The 15,886-nt window shown below is 37.4% G+C and overlaps 1 protein-coding gene across 1 annotated transcript in view; it reads left to right on the forward strand.

Annotated features, from left to right (window-relative positions):
• The window catches only part of TUBGCP3 (tubulin gamma complex component 3), an 86,178-nt gene extending 73,561 nt beyond the window's left edge, over window positions 1–12,617 (forward strand). The window contains exons 21-22 of the mRNA XM_081046357.1: window positions 5,668–5,784; window positions 11,481–12,617. Of these exons, the coding sequence (XP_080902483.1) occupies window positions 5,668–5,784; window positions 11,481–11,639 (276 nt within the window). The 3' untranslated portion in view covers window positions 11,640–12,617. The remainder of the gene's footprint in view (window positions 1–5,667; window positions 5,785–11,480) is intronic.
• Window positions 12,618–15,886: the final 3,269 nt, after the last annotated feature.

Consider the following 15,886-nt stretch of genomic DNA (forward strand, 5'->3'; position numbering starts at 1 on the left):
CTTAACTGCTTTAACACGTAGTTTCCTTTTTGTAAAAGAAGAATGAGTTACTTATTTGCATGTGGTAATATATGTCAATTATTGAGCACTTAGTAAATATTCGATAAATGCTAGCCATTGCTGTGATTTTCAGAACTGCCCACTTGCCCCAGAGACTCTGTCCTTCTGGAGAAATACTAAACTATATAAATTGGCCAAAATCAGTCTTCAGGATTCTCACACTCTGATATAATAGCATGGTGGCCGGTGGTGTGGGAGTTGATGGTTCTCTCTCCAGACTGTTAATCATCAGTGTCGAAATAGAACAGATCTGCATAATAAGTCAGGTTTATTCAGTGTATTTTATTCAGGTATGCTTAGGGATACAGTAGGAGATCTAAAAGCTGAAACTCTATCTGAAAAATTATTTAAATTCAGTAAGCAAAATAATTTGTGAAGCAATCATTTAGACCTAAGGTCCACTGAAGTTTTAAAGAGATTATGCAAGAAGACTCATAAAAAGATTTCGGAATCCTGATAGTGCTGAGTGTAATGAATCCTGAGTGTGATGGAAGTTGGCTCTACCTGCTTCACTCTCAGCATTTTGAGTTTGTTTTTTTCTTATGCTGCTTTTGGGCAGAGGGTTCCCTAAGGGTCCTCTTCCTCCCTCAGTCCCTGTCCTTATTTCTCTGCTTTCTTTCCACTTCTCAAAATCCCTACATTTATAGTGATATTTCCAATTCAAATTTAGGATTAAAGCACTTTTCTTTCTTTTTATATCTTTTACGTTGGAAATCTTGGTTTCTAACACTGACGTACTCAGTTATTTGCTATCTGAGAACACTTGCCACCAACCCGCTCGCCCCACACACGTACATCTATACACACATTTCTTTTAGAACAAGAATCCTGGTGCTGCCTCCACCAATCTAGCCCCAGTGTAGTTACTAAACAGTATGTCCACTAGGTATGTACATCAGATTCCAAGTTGTAATGCCCCTTGAAATGGTACTCCCTTATGGTTATGCCACCAACTCAATTCACAATTAGATGAGTTGGTTTCATATTGGCTTTTAAATTTTAGGGATAGCTTTTATTTATAAAATAAAATTGAATTTAATTGTCTAAATAGTTACCTGGTTCCAAAGTTAAATCTACAGAATAAAGCATTTAGGCAAGTCTGGCTTTGTACTAGTTTCTGTCATGAATGTGGGTGTAAAAGTCCAAATAGAATATCGCTAAACTGTAATATATCAAATGATAGGACATTACAAACAAGTTTCAGTTTATTCAAAGAACACAGGGCTTTTTTATCATTCTAATAAAACTATTATAATTCACCAATTTACAAATTAACGGAGAAAAATTATGATGAATAGATGGAGAAAATCATTTAATGCCAAGTAAAGTCTGATAAAAGGGTTGTCTGAAAAATGTACACCAAAACAAGTTTATTGCTACAGTATTGGAAGTATCTCCCTGGTTGTAGGAATGAGACATGGTGCTGTCACCACTTTATTCAGTATTGCATTGGTGGTCTAGCCAATGTTATAAACCAAGAAAAAGAAATATGATATGAAAGAACGAAAACTGTCATTTCTTTCTTTTCCTTTTCTTTTCGTTTTTTTGGTAAAAATCATGGTTGTAAATGTAGAAAATCCAAAATAATCTTTAGATAAATTTCTATTAGGTTGGTGCAAAAGTAATTGCTGTTTTAAAGGTTAAAAATAATTGCAAAAACTGTAGTTACTTTTGCACTAACCTAATAGAATTAATAACTGAATTTATGAAGGTAGCAGAAACAAGGTCAGTGTGCAAAAATCAATGCTGTTTCTTCCTATCAGTAACAAACAAAATGAAATTTTAGAAGAAATGCCATTAAATGAATATTAAAATGTAATAAAATATATACAAGACCTCCATACAGAAAATTATAAAACAAAGCATGGCAACCTAAGATTTGCAGGCCAAATTTGGTCTCTTAATCTTTTTCTGTAGGTAAAGTTTTATAGGGACAGCCATGCTCACTCATTTACATATTGTTTGTGGTTGCTTTTGTGCTACAGAAGTAGAGTAATTGCAACAAATATTGTATGGCCTGTAAACCCTAATATATTTGCTCTCTGACTCTTTATAAAAAAAAGTTTGCTGACTTGCATCACTGAGAAATATTAAAAGGACTCTAAATAAATAGACAAATGTATCAAGTTCATGGATGGGAGAACTGATACATAGAGTCAGTGCGATCCCAGTTCTAATCACAGCAGTTTATTTTTGGTAGAAAATGATCAGCTAATTCTAAAATTTACGTGGACATACATAGAGCCTAACATAGTGAAGAGAATATTGAGCAAGAACAAAATTAGAGGATATCCATTTATAATTCAGTACACATATATACTCAGGACTCAAAATAGAATTACAGTAATTAATGGTGTTGGCCCAAAGAAGGACAAATCAGTGGAACAGAGTAATATCCAGAAGCAGCCACCAACAATTAGAGATCATTAATTCCTGTCCTAGATGTCACTGAAAACAGTGGGGAGTGGATAAGCAATAAACGGTGTTAGGTAACTGCATCTTCACCCTACCTTACACACACACACAGTATGGGGTGGGTTGTAAATATGACATGAAAGGTGAAATGCTAAAGCTTTCAGAAGGTAACCTAAAGAATAACTATAAAACAAAGTAAACATTAGTCATGAAAAAGCAAGCCTACAGAATGGGAGAAAATATTTATATACATGTAAGTGACAGCTCATCCAGATGTATAAAGAGCTCCTACAAATCAGTAAGACAACCCCTTGAAATTAATTCTTAAATTTATGAAAAGGTACTCAGCTTCAGTAATGTCTGGTAAATAAAGATTAAAAACCCCAGTGATATACATTAAACCCTGAACAGAATGACTAAAATTTTAAAAACAGACAACAACGAATGTTGGTGAGGATATGAAAAATGAGAACTGCAATATCCTACAGGTAGAGGTTAAGATTGTATAGCCACTTTGGAATACTTACTGTTTGGCAGTTCACTAAAGCTGAATTTAGGAATGCTCTGACCCAGCATCTTCACTGTTAGTATATATTCAACAGCTATGCAATTCTCAGATACCCCCCCCCCCCCCCCCGTATCATTCCTTATAGCGATAGTACCTCCAGGAGAAGAAAGGGGAAAGTAATTGGAAGGGACCACAAGAAGGTCTACTTGGGCGCTGGCTGTACTGTATTTCTCCATCTGGAGGGTGGTGCTTGGGTATATTCATCTTGTGACAGTTGTCATGCTGTCCAGTTAGGATTCTTCCACTTTTTTATATGTATTATACTACAATAAAATTGTATACTTAAAAAATTTGTTTAAAAAAATAAAACACAGAAGTTGGTAGGGGAAGAAGAGGTAGGAAGTAATACAAGCTTTGTAATTTCATCGTCTTTTAAAACCCAGTGTCAAAATATTTTTTTTAAAACACATAAAGCAAGTAAAACAAGTACAAACACATTAAAAGCTGTAAACATGAAAATGTCTTCTAAAGTCAGGTGGAAGAAAGAACATAATTGTTGCTCAGGTTAGGGTGTTAAATCCATCTAAAGTAATCGATGAGGAAAAGGATGTTTTATGAAAGTATAGTTAATTACAGAACAAAAATATAATAAATCTTTCAGGTTACGGAAGAAACACAGTCATAGTTACACCCTCAGGTAAACCAGAAAACATATCATATGATAGAACTAAAACCAAACATACTATCCTATTAATCCATCTTATTAATAAAGGTGACTAGGTTAAACCCACCTAATAAAAGTACTCTCAGTAATAGACAGTGTTTGTCTGGTCCTCCTGGGTAAGTGGACTGGATTGCCTACCATGAGGATTGCTTGTTAGAACACTAAAGGGCTCATTGTCTGGGCAGGCCTACTAGTTGGGAAAGTCTGATATAGAAGAGATGTTCAGAACAAAGTGACATAGAAAGAGTGAAAAGAACAGACAAAGCATACTAAGCAAATTAAATTCTTCAAAGGAAAGCAGGTAGCAGTTTGGGGCAAAAAGCAATAAACAAAACCAAGGATACCTTGTGATAAAAGGTGCAATTCACAATGAAGATTGAAACAATATAGAATGGGTATTCATAAAACAAAAGGTAAGAAATACAAGAAGAATGGATCAGAACACATCAATATTAGAGGTATAATTCAATTTCTCTCAGACCATGAAAGCTCAAATGCACATAACTAAGGACATAATTATGAAAATCCATAATCCTCAATGCTTATATTAATAAATTAGAGAGAATGACAGTAAGTAAACTGAAAACCCCATTCAAGATGTTAGAAAAGCAGCAGTAAAATAAACCTAAAGAAGACCAGAGGAAATATTTAGACAAGAGCAAAAATGAATAAAATAGAAAACAAAAAAGGAGTGATTAAAATCCAAGAGCATGTTCTTTCTGGGAGTCCAGTAGCTGGTAGGGAAATAAAATGATCTATTAACTAACCTAATAGGTAATGGGAAGAGAAACCACAAATATACAGAATGTGTGAGAAAAAAAAAAATATGAATTTTCTCAGTTCTGTGGAAAGAAATTTACATACCTGAAGGAAATGAATGATTTTTCTATAGATTTCCAAAATTCACCCCAGAAGAGAAAGCAAATTCTAAAAAGAACAGCTACTAAAGAAGAAATAAAGTTGTTGAGTAGCTCTGCCACTTAAAAAGTACCAGGCCAGACAGGGCCTACAGATCCTACCAGACCATTCAGCAGTGATGAACTCTAGTAATCACTCTCTCTCTCTTTTTTTTTTTATATTAAAGTTTATTGGGGTGACAATTGTTAGTAAAGTTATATAGATTGCAGGTGTATAATTCTGTAATACATTGTATCTCACATTGTGTGTTCACCACCCAGAGTCAGTGCTCTCGTATTTTTATTCTAGTCATAGGAAAGGAAATTTTCCAAATTCTGTTTATGAAGCATTATGAAGTTGACACCAAAACGCAAAAAGAAAGACCAAATCTGGATTATAAATATTGATGGAAAAATATCTTACATAAAATATTAATGGAAAATATTTAATAGAATATTAAAAGAATAATTTGCCAAAAGAAGTGTTCATTTAAGGAATGCAAGGGTTCAGGAAATCTATTAATTCACTGTGTCAGTTGATGAAAAGAATCCTTTGATAATTTCTATCTATGCTGGCTCAAAAAGTATTTAGTCAAATTTACCACTGATTGAGAACAGTCTTTTAAAAATAGAAGTAGATGAATGTATCTCCATTTCAAAACAATACATCTTGGTTAGGGGAAATAGTAAGCAACATTCCCATTAAAGAGTTAATGCAGGGTTTAAGGGGTGGCCAGTAGTTTGAAACAACTACTTTTATGTTTACTGTCTATTAGAAATATTATCTAAGTTGTTACATGTTATACAGTGTGCTACTATATTACAAACAATGAGAAGTTCTATGTTTAATTGTATCTATTGATATAAAATATTTTCAAGGTACCTTATTAATTGGAATAAGTAAGCTGGAGAACAATTTGGCATCAGAAAATTATCATAAAACTTAGTAGGACAAAGGTCATAGAAAGCATACATCTCCCCACTCCTAACATTTCATCTCAGTCCCACTCTGACAGTTTCTTTCATTCAGATTTTAATTTAATTTGGTACTTCTGATTCTTCAGGGCCAGTGGGGAGTGACAGCAGCAGAGGAAGAAGAGGAGAACAACAGGATTCAAGAATTTCAAGAATCTATACCAAAAATGTGTTCCCAGTTGCGAATATTGACACATTTTTACCAGGTGCATATTAGAGTACCAAATGTTGTCCAAATAACATCACTCATTTTCTCTAATTGACAATTGGCTGTCAAAATGGTTAAAAAGGAACCATTTCAGTCAGTGTAGTTCTGAGTAACACCTGCAGTGGTTCCCAACCTTGGCTGTGACCCTTTCCACAGATTCTGAGCTGACTGCTCTGTGGTGCAGGTCTCGGAACCCTAGCCTGGGATGATTCTAGTGTTATCAGTGTGGGGACAGCTCTGCAGTTCAGACTTCTTTGTGAGCTCTGAGGTGAGGCAGCAGCGTGTGACACGCTGGAGAGAGAAGTGCACAGGGAGGTACGTCAGGGTCATAAGTGCAGGAAGCTGCTTGTGTGAGAAGCTCAGTAGCCAAGGCAGCCAGGCCGTTAAGCTCAGGGAGAAGAGATCTGAAGTTGCTGGCAAGTGAAGCTGATCAATAGAGTCCATATGCTCTGCTCTTTATTTTGTGGGTTTTGTTTCTGATTTCATCTGCTTCTCAATGTGCTTTTCGTGTTGGAAATATAGATGAAAAGATTTTTATGAAGAATTTTCTCACTCAGTTGCTAATAACTAATTAGAAAGACAAATGAAGCATTGACCCTCAAACTTTTAAAAAATTATGTTTGTGTGTGCTAGTGTATTCATGTGGTTCAGAATTTTAAGTGAAACATCACCACTGTTCCATAGGCATGTAGTTTGCTTCCTGGGAACCTTATATTTTTTAATTTTATATTTTTCTTCAACATATCTAAGGGAGAAATCTGTCCTTTTGCAAGTGGTCTTACTCTCACATTGGCCTACTATCGCAGTTTTGTTCAAAACATGTTTCATAAATGGTGGTAATGTCTGGTTTATGTTCAATGCAGAAATATCTTTGTTGGATAGGTGTTTTGATAATGAAACACTTTCTCAACCCTGTGTTCTATATATAGTATGGATTCGTATTTCTTAAAAGTGGACACCTAATGGTGAGTTCCATAGTATTAATTAAGATAGTTATATAGCTGCAAAGGAGTAATATATAAATTAAAAATGAGTCCATATGATTTTTAAAAGAGACAATGATGGTTATACATTTTCTTGATAGTACATTTTAATTTTTTTAATAATTTTATTTTTTAACTACAGTTGACAACAATATTATATTAGTTTCAGGCATACAACATATATAGTGATTAGACATTTATATAACTTACAAAGTGATCACCTGATAAATCTAGTACCCATCTGACACCAAACATAGTTATTACAATATTATTGACCACATTCCCCTATTCTGTACTTTACATCCCCATGACTATTTGGTAACTACTAATTTAATTTGTACTTATTAATCCCTTCCCTTCCCCTTTTACACCCACCACAACCCCCCCGCTAGCCACCATCAAAATGTCCTCTGTATCTATGAGTTTCTTTCTGTTTGGTTTCTTTGTTTATTTTGTTTTTTAGATTCCACATATAAGTGAAATTATATGGCATTTGTCATTCTCTGTCTGACTTACTCCACTCAGCACAATTCTCTCTACGTCCATCCGTGTTGTCACAGATGGCAAGATTTCATTCTTTCTTAAGGCTGAGTAATATTTCATTGTATATATATACCATCTCTTCTTTATATATGGACACCCAGGTTGTTTCCACATCTAGACCTTTTAAAACAATGCTGTAATGAACATACGGATGCATACGTCCCTCCGAAATAGTGTTTTGTGTTTCTTTGGAAAATACCCAAAAGTGGAATTACTAGGTCTTTCTTTGTCTCTTGTTATAGCCTTTGTTTTAAAGTTTATTTTGTCTGGTATAAGTATTGCTACTCCAGATGTTTGTTTGTTTCCATTTTCATGAAACATCTTTTTCTATCCATTTACTTTGAGTCTCTGTGTGTCTTTAGATCTGAAGTGAGTCTCTTGTAGGCAGCATATGTAAGGGTCTTGTTTTCTTATCCATTCAGCAACCCTATGTCTTTTGATTAGAGTATTTAATCCATATATATTTTAAGTAATTGTTGATAGATATGTAGCTATTGCCATTTTATTATTCATATTTCTGATCTTCCCTCCCTTCCTCCATCTTCCTAAAAGTCTCTCTAAGATTCCCTGTAGCTTTTTTTTGTCTGGAAAGCTCTTTATCTGTCCTTTGATTGCAAATGATAGCTTTGCTGAGGAGAGTAATTTTGGCTGTAGGTCCTGACTTTTCATCACTTTGAATATGTCATGGCAATTCCTTCTGTCCTGCAAAGTTTCTGTTGAGACATCAGCTGATAGTCTTATGGGAGCGCCCTTGTAAGTAACTAACTGCTTTTCTCGCTGCTTTTAAGATTCTTTCTTTGTCTTTAACCTTTGGCATTTTAATTATGATGTGTCTTAGTGTGGGCTTCTTTGGGTTTATCTTGTTTGGGAATCTCCATACTTCCTGGGCTTTTATGTCTATTTCCTTCACCAGGTTAGGGAAGTTTTCCATCATTATTTCTACAAATAGGTTTTCAATTCCTTGCTCTCTTCTTTTTCTGGTACCCCAGTGATGCAAATGTTAGTACACTTGATGTTGTCTCAGAGGTCCTTAAACTGCCCTCATTTTTTTGGATTATTTTTCCTTTTGGCTATTATGATTGGGGTTTTCTGCTACTTCTAAATTACTGATTCGATCCTCTGCTTTATGTAATCTGCTGATTCCTTCTAATGTATTCTTTATTTCAGATACTGTATTCTTCATTTCTGACTGGTTCTTTTTATGTTTTCTCTCCATTTTTATGTTTTCTTTATCTTTATTGAAGTTCTCACTGAGTTCATCTGGTCTTCCCCTAAGTTCATTGATCATCCTATACCAGTGTTGTGAAATCTGCGTCTGATAGATTGCTTGTCTCCATTTTGTTTAGTTTTTTTTTTTGGAGCTTTGTTCTGTTCTTTCATTTGGGACATGTTTCTTTGTCTCCCTATGTTGGCTGTCTCCCTGTGTTTGTTTCTGTGTATTAGGTAGGGCCACTATGTCTCCTAATCTTAGAAGAGTGGCCTTAGGTAGTGTTCTGTGGGGCCCAGTGGCACCGTCTCCCTCTTCACCTGAGCTGGGTGCTCCATGTATGTCCCTTGTGTGGGTTGTGTGTGCCCTCCTGTTGTAGTTGAGCCTTGGTTGCTGTTTGCATGTCAGTGGGAGGGACTGACTCTTGGGCTGATTGGTTTTGAGGACTGGCTGTGACTACATTGAAGGAGTCTGACCCAGTGGGGGATGACTGTATGGAGCAGGATTTGCTTTAGCAGGGCTCTGGTGCCTGCCCAGTCTGTCCTTTGTTTGTGTCATCGTTAGCAGCTGGGTGATGCTCCAACTCAGTTCAAAGATGGCCACCAGGCATGAAGAATCCAGGGCCTTCTGGGAGGGGCCCTGCCAGAGGCCAAGTTCTGCCGCAGCCTGTGCCCTGCCCGGGGCCACCTAGGATTAGCTATAAAGCAATCCACAGATGGCCTCCACCTGCTATGGGCCTAGAGGTGCTTGGGAGAGGCTAAGCTGAAAACCCAGGCCAGCTGCCACTAGTGCCTGGCTTGGGGCTGCTCAGCATGAAGTATGCCAAGGCCAGATGCTGCTTGTTTGGGGTTTGTGAATGTTTGAGAGATTTTAAGAAAGTCCCCATCATAAGCCAAGACAGGCTGCTTGTATGGAAAAGCCACTGGAAGCAACTTGTGGGGTGGGCCCACAATTTGGGTGGGTGAGGTCTCAGGAAATCATCAAGGCTGGGAGAGCAATGTTAGCCAGGTTGATGGAGACTCAGATATGCCACGTTGGGAAATGGCAGTGCTCAACAAAGAAATAATGGATTCTGCTAGCACTTCTGTCTGGGAGAAAGCTGTCCTTTCAGCCCTTGCCTTGAAGCCACACAATTGACTTCCTCCCCATATGTACCTGGCACTTTTAGAGCTGCTGCCCCAGCAGCTGGAGCTCAGAGTGAGTGAGTACATCAGTGAGTTAGTCTGTGTACGGGCCCTTTAAGAGGAACGCCGGGGACTCCAGCTGCCCTCCGTCTCACTTAGCCACAATCTCTGAAGGGTTTCACAGCCAAGAGTTGTGGGGACTTCTCTTCCTGGCACTGGAACCCTGTGCTGGGGAACCTAGTGTGGGGCTTGGGCCCTTCATTCCACTGGGGAAACCTCCGCCGTCCAGATGTTCATCCCGATTTTTAAATGCCACACATGGGTGTGGAACCTGCCTGTTCCACATCTTTGCCCTTCCTGCCAGTCTCTAGATGGCTTCTTCTGTATGCCCTTAGTTGTAGGACTTCCGTTCAGCAAGACTTCAGGTGATTCTCAACGATGGTTGTTTGTAATTTACTTGTAATTTTGATGTGATCATGAGAGAAGGTAAGCACAGCATTTAAGTACTCCGCCATCCTGACCAGAAATGAGTTAATCCATTTTTAAAAAGTAATCTGAATCAGTATAATCTTAGTATTTTTGCTGTTATAGTCTTAATCTTTGTAAATCATTACCACTCAGATTCTTTTTTCTTATCCGGAAAGTCCTTTTATGTTGTTCTCTGTATCAGTGCTTGAAATAGTTTGACATTAACAGCCACTCATCACTGATTATGAATGAACACTCAAAGTCCCAAACTTGTAGAAAGAAGTATTCCTAGGAATTTCTTGTAGTGAGTTTCACAAATGATCATATTTCATCACTTAACAAGAAGTCATTGTCTATATTTTTAGCAACATAATTCTTTAGGAACTTTCTCCTAAGTCTCCTCTCACCTAGAAAAACAAAGTGGTATTCACACACATGCATGCTGTGTACTTGCTTTAAAATTACTTTGTATAATATATATGAGCCTCCCATATACCACCTCTTTAGGAACTCCCTTAGAGGTGAGAGGGAAAGTGACAGCTACTAGAACTTGGAGAGGATTCTGGTGTTTTGGTGATTTTTTTTTTCTCTGCAGATAAGAACTTTTCCAAACCTGAAAGTATGGAGACAAACAACATTGACCTTGAACAGATAAAGTCTCTTATCTGTATGATAGGTTGTGGAACCTGGCAGGGATGGAGTTTGTACTTATTAAGTGACTTTCAACCCTGAATACAAACAGTCAGTAATTTTGTCATATTAAATTTTGAGTAAATTCTGTCACATCTCATCATCTTTACAAATTCCCTTTTATAAGGAGGTGATAATAGCTGCACTCTGCCCCACCCTTTAGGATGACAACTGCAGCCCAACATCCGCAAAAGGCATTGGTACCCTAAAAATATGGCTTAGAGCATGTGTCCATGTTTTATGTTCTCAATTTGTTTCCCATCAGGGTTTTATGATTAAATAAATACTCTTTCATAACTCAAGTGAAAGATGAAAAGTGTAACACTTTTTTTTAAGATGAAAAGAATAGGATGATTTAACATTGATTGCTTTGCTGTTTTGATTATTCTTATAGAACTTAGGGAAAAATGGAAAGATCTTTTGGTTCTTTTAAATAAAATTTATTTATTGGTAATTTGTGTTTGTGAAAATACGTGTTTCTTCTTAATATGGGTTCCATCAGGTGGGTGAACTAGAGTTCCTGAAGCAGTTCTCATCACCTAGGACACCAGCCATGGTGGGTGTTTATATTTGGAAAGAAAAACAACCCCAGATAGGATTAAAATGGGAGATAGGGGGCACTGTTTTGTGGATAGTTCCGTTCTGAAATGAATGTTGTATTCTTTTTGTTTCTTTTTAGGGGATTGTGCAGCAGTTTTTGGTGTTACTGACGACTAGTTCTGATGAAAGTCTCCGGTTTCTTAGCTTTAGGTTGGACTTTAACGAGCATTATAAAGCCAGAGAACCAAGACTTCGTGTGTCCCTGGGCACGAGAGGGCGCCGCAGTTCCCACACCTGAAACGTTTGTTTCCTAGCCTCTTAGGGAGCTGCAAATGCTATAAATTGCATTATTTGACATAAACATTCACATTTAAATTCTCAAGGTCACTGGCATGCTGCGGGCATCCACCATTTCTGCCCACAAATACTTCAGTGTTTCAATGGCATGGCGTCTGGTAGAATCAAAGTCATGTTTTTTATACATTGGAGTTGAAAACATTTGTAATAGCACTAAGTTAAAATAGGCTGGTTTGCACTATTCACATTTCTTTTTAAAAGTCTTCATATTTAAAGATACCACACTTTGTTAAAGCTTCTTAAGCTCCCCATGATATAATTTATATTTGTCACTTTTTTAAAAAATCAGATTCTTTTAGAGAAAAATTACAGCAGTGGATATTCATCAATTAAGATGGTAATGTCATTTTTATTTTTTTTAACATCCTCTTTAGAGGCAATTTTTGTTAATATAATCAAATCAAAACAAACTGTCCCTACTAAGAAAATACATAGAGCATTTTATTTTGGTTTTTAGTATTGTAAAATATTAACCGCTGTAAGAACCTTTATATCTTCGTTCACTTACATGTTTATTCTTCTTTTCCTTCAAAGTTTACATTTTTATATTTAATTTACTCTTTCAGATAAGTTATAAAATAGTGTAGAACAAAGTAGGAGTGATGTGGAACAAAAACATCCTTAAGCTTAGATTTTTTGAAACCATCAGGTAACGCAGTGTGTAAATATGGATGACCAGAAAGTTAATGAAGTATTTTATTTTCAAAATTCTGATAAGCATTGGAAAGAAATTGACTTGAATAATGAAGATTTCTTTTTTCCTTGCCTATTTTTTCATTGTAAATATTTATATACTACTGACCAGATGTTAGAGGGAAACGTTTTTGTAAAAATGTCATATCAAGTTACATAAATTTGCCTTTATTATGTTGCATAAGTGAGAACTTAGAAAATTAAAAGCAATTATCTTTCACATGTATTGGTTGTTTGTTGAATAGTCTGTTCACTTGGCCAGGTTTGGGGGGCAGAGGTTGACAGAGTTTGATTTAATGTGCTTCAGTATATGAATTATTTCATCAGTGAAACCAAGCAATTAGACCATGTGCAAATTTCAGTGTAGCGGGAATACCACCACTCAGTGCTTGCACGATACAGTCAGCCCTCAGTATCAGCAGGTTCCGCATCTGTAGATTCAACCTACCACAAACCAAAAATATCAAAAGTGAGAAATAAAAGAGGTGACGTTGTTGCTGACATGCATTATGTGGGCAGGCCGACCATGGTCGCCTCCGCACTGAACATGTACAGACACACTCTTTTCTTATACAGCATTTACATTACATTAGGTATTATAAGTAATGTAGAAATGTTTTAAACTGTATAGGAGGAGGTGCATAGGCTATATGCAAATACTATGCTGCTAAAACACTCGGATTTTGGTATAGGGGAGGATTCTGGAAACAACCCCCTATGGATACCTAGGGACGACTATATAGTTATCTGATATCTATATCTGATTACTTTCAGCCTAGAGTCCCTTTAAAATAAAAGGGGATATCAGGAGTCCTGGCTATGCTGAAAGGAATCCATGGTGAAGGTCAGAACTTCTTAAGATACAAATTTAATTTTAGTTTAAAAATTCATCAAATCAGAAATTTGAAGCAGTTTTCTCCATGCAAACTTCCCAGAAATGATGGTATAATGTGCATCTCTAAGAGAAATTTCCCAAAGTTTTTTAATCTTGGAGCCTGTTTTTATTTTATTTGAAGTTTTCTCCAGATATTAACCCTCAGTAGAAACCACTCTAGAAAATTGTACCTTGGTGACTAAAACTCCATCTGAACTCAGGAGCCATCAAGTGATTAGGCCAGATCTGTGGGTTATGGAGGAGCTTCTGAGAAGGGGGACCCTCTATGGAGCCAGGACAGTCCTCACAGGGCCAGGCTGCAGGTCTCACCTCAGAACAAAGCAGTGGGGCTGTAAGACAGAGATGTGGACCACAGAGCATCAGGGCAGCCTGGGGGTGGTGGGGAGATGAAACCTTGGAAGAACTCATTTCAGACCCACTGGAGATGTCACTAATAGACAGGCCTATCACAGAGCAGGGTCCCATCAACCAGAATCAGCAAAGGGTTTGATGAGTAGGGGGACCCACACTGGGTGGTTCCTTGGGAGACCCTGCCCCAAGGGGGTATAAATTGGCTCTGGAGGCAGATGGCCCTGGGATACTCACTTCATCCAGAGAACGATAATCATTCTAACCTTTGTAAAGATTGGAGGGGTTATTGTAAAGATTGGCGATAACTATGCATAGAGTCTAACTCATAGTAGGTTCGTAATAACTGGCTCTCTTGAGTGCTGATAGAGTGAAGTCTCGGTCTCCTGGGCAGCTCAAATAAGCTTTGATCTAGCTTTTCTGTCATTGATCATGCCTCTTACGCCGGTTACTCCCAGGAAGTTAAGTTACAGTGGCTGAAGGTACAGTTATTCTCAGGTTGAAAGGACTTGTCTCCTTCGTGTCCTGTTGTGTTACTAGGCTTGACTGAAGAGTGGAATAGGCCTGCCTGTCCTTTTCACCAGCAGAATTCATGGCATTGTAAGTCCCATCCCTGTGGACAATGTGTCCTGCAGACTTTAAAATATAGAACAGAAGGATACAGCCAACTTGAAAATCCCACTTATTAGGAAAAGAGCACTTTCATCAAATAGCCACAGTCGTACTCCAATTGAGTGACAAGACACAAAGTCTATTGGAAGGGACAAGTGTTACCAGAAACTACCATCTGCAGATCCTGTGGACAGCTGGAGCTGTGCATTGAGCATGTGGGCCATGGTGAACACGGGCTGCTCACAGCTGTAGCTGCAAGTAGCAGGGACAAACCTATCCTGGTCTTCCCAGAAGAGTTCTGTAGAACTGAGGATGGAGGGTCAGCCCTAGGTGAGCAAAACCAACAGATGTGAGTCTGGGTGTCAGAGAGGCCTGGGCTAGAGATACTCACTTGGGGAGCATCAATATATACGTAGTATTTGAAGGCACGGGATTCAATGGGATTGCTTAGGAAGAAAGGACAGAAGATTCAGGACCAAGCCGGAAGTACTCCCAACATTTAGAGGCTGAGCAGGAGCGTGGGAGTGTCACAGGAGCCAAGAGAATGGTTTTTGCAAGAAATCAATGGTCAACTCTTCAGAATGCTGCTGAAAGGCAGAGTTTGATTATGATAGGGAATCAATCATTGTGTTTGACAAGAAGGTGGTTTTGACAAGAGCTCTTTCATTGGAGTACTTGTTTGTCAGCTTTATTGATTTGTTTGAAAGAAGCAGCTTTGGGTTATATGGATATTTCTATATAATAATTTTTGAATGTATTTAAGACGTGGAGTTTAAAGATTAATTACAATGCCAGCAACCACGGTCCTATCTCCTAGTTTAAAATGTGGAACATTCCTAGTAATCTGGGAGCTCCCTTTGACTCTACTGATTATATTTCCTATTCTCTCTGTGCAAGTAAGTCATCCTGTCTTTTGTGGCAGTCACTCCCTTGCTTTTCTTTATAATTTTACCACCTGTGTATACACTTCTAACTATAATAGACTGTTAGATGGAATCTTTATTTCAACATTTTACATGTGGGATCATATTGATACCTAAAATTTGTGTCAAGTTAATAACCGAAACCTCCAGTTGTAACCGAAGTTCACCCATTGCTATGTACTAGAGACATACTTCATTTTATTGTGCTTTGCTTTACTGAGCTTTGCAGATACTATGTTTTTTCATAAATTGAAGGTAAGCCTACCAGCTGCAAAAAAATTATGACTTGCTGAAGTCTCATGATGGTCAGCACTTTTAGTAATAAAGTATTTTTTAATTATGTACATTGTGTTTTTAGATATAATGCTTTTGGACACTGAATAAACTATAGTAGAAAGAGAACTTTTGTTCACCAGGAAACCAAAAAAATTCATGTGACTCGCTTTGTTGCAATATTTGCTTTATTGTGGTGGTCTGGACGCAAACCCGCAGTATCTCTGAGGTATGCCTGTGTTTCTTGTTTTCATCATACTACAATTTTCTCAGCCATTCTATTGCTCATGGGTGTTTGGATTGTTTGCAATTTTTAGCTATTATAAACAACGCCGCTGTGAACATTCGTAAACATGTTTCCTTGGGCACATAGTGAAGAATTTTTTGAGAGTAAACCAGGAGTGGAATTGCTGGTCATAGGATAACTTCAACTTCATTGCATAG

This window comes from Rhinolophus hipposideros (assembly GCF_964194185.1).
Source record: "Rhinolophus hipposideros genome assembly, chromosome: 4".
In the NCBI taxonomy this organism is placed as follows: domain Eukaryota; kingdom Metazoa; phylum Chordata; class Mammalia; order Chiroptera; family Rhinolophidae; genus Rhinolophus; species Rhinolophus hipposideros.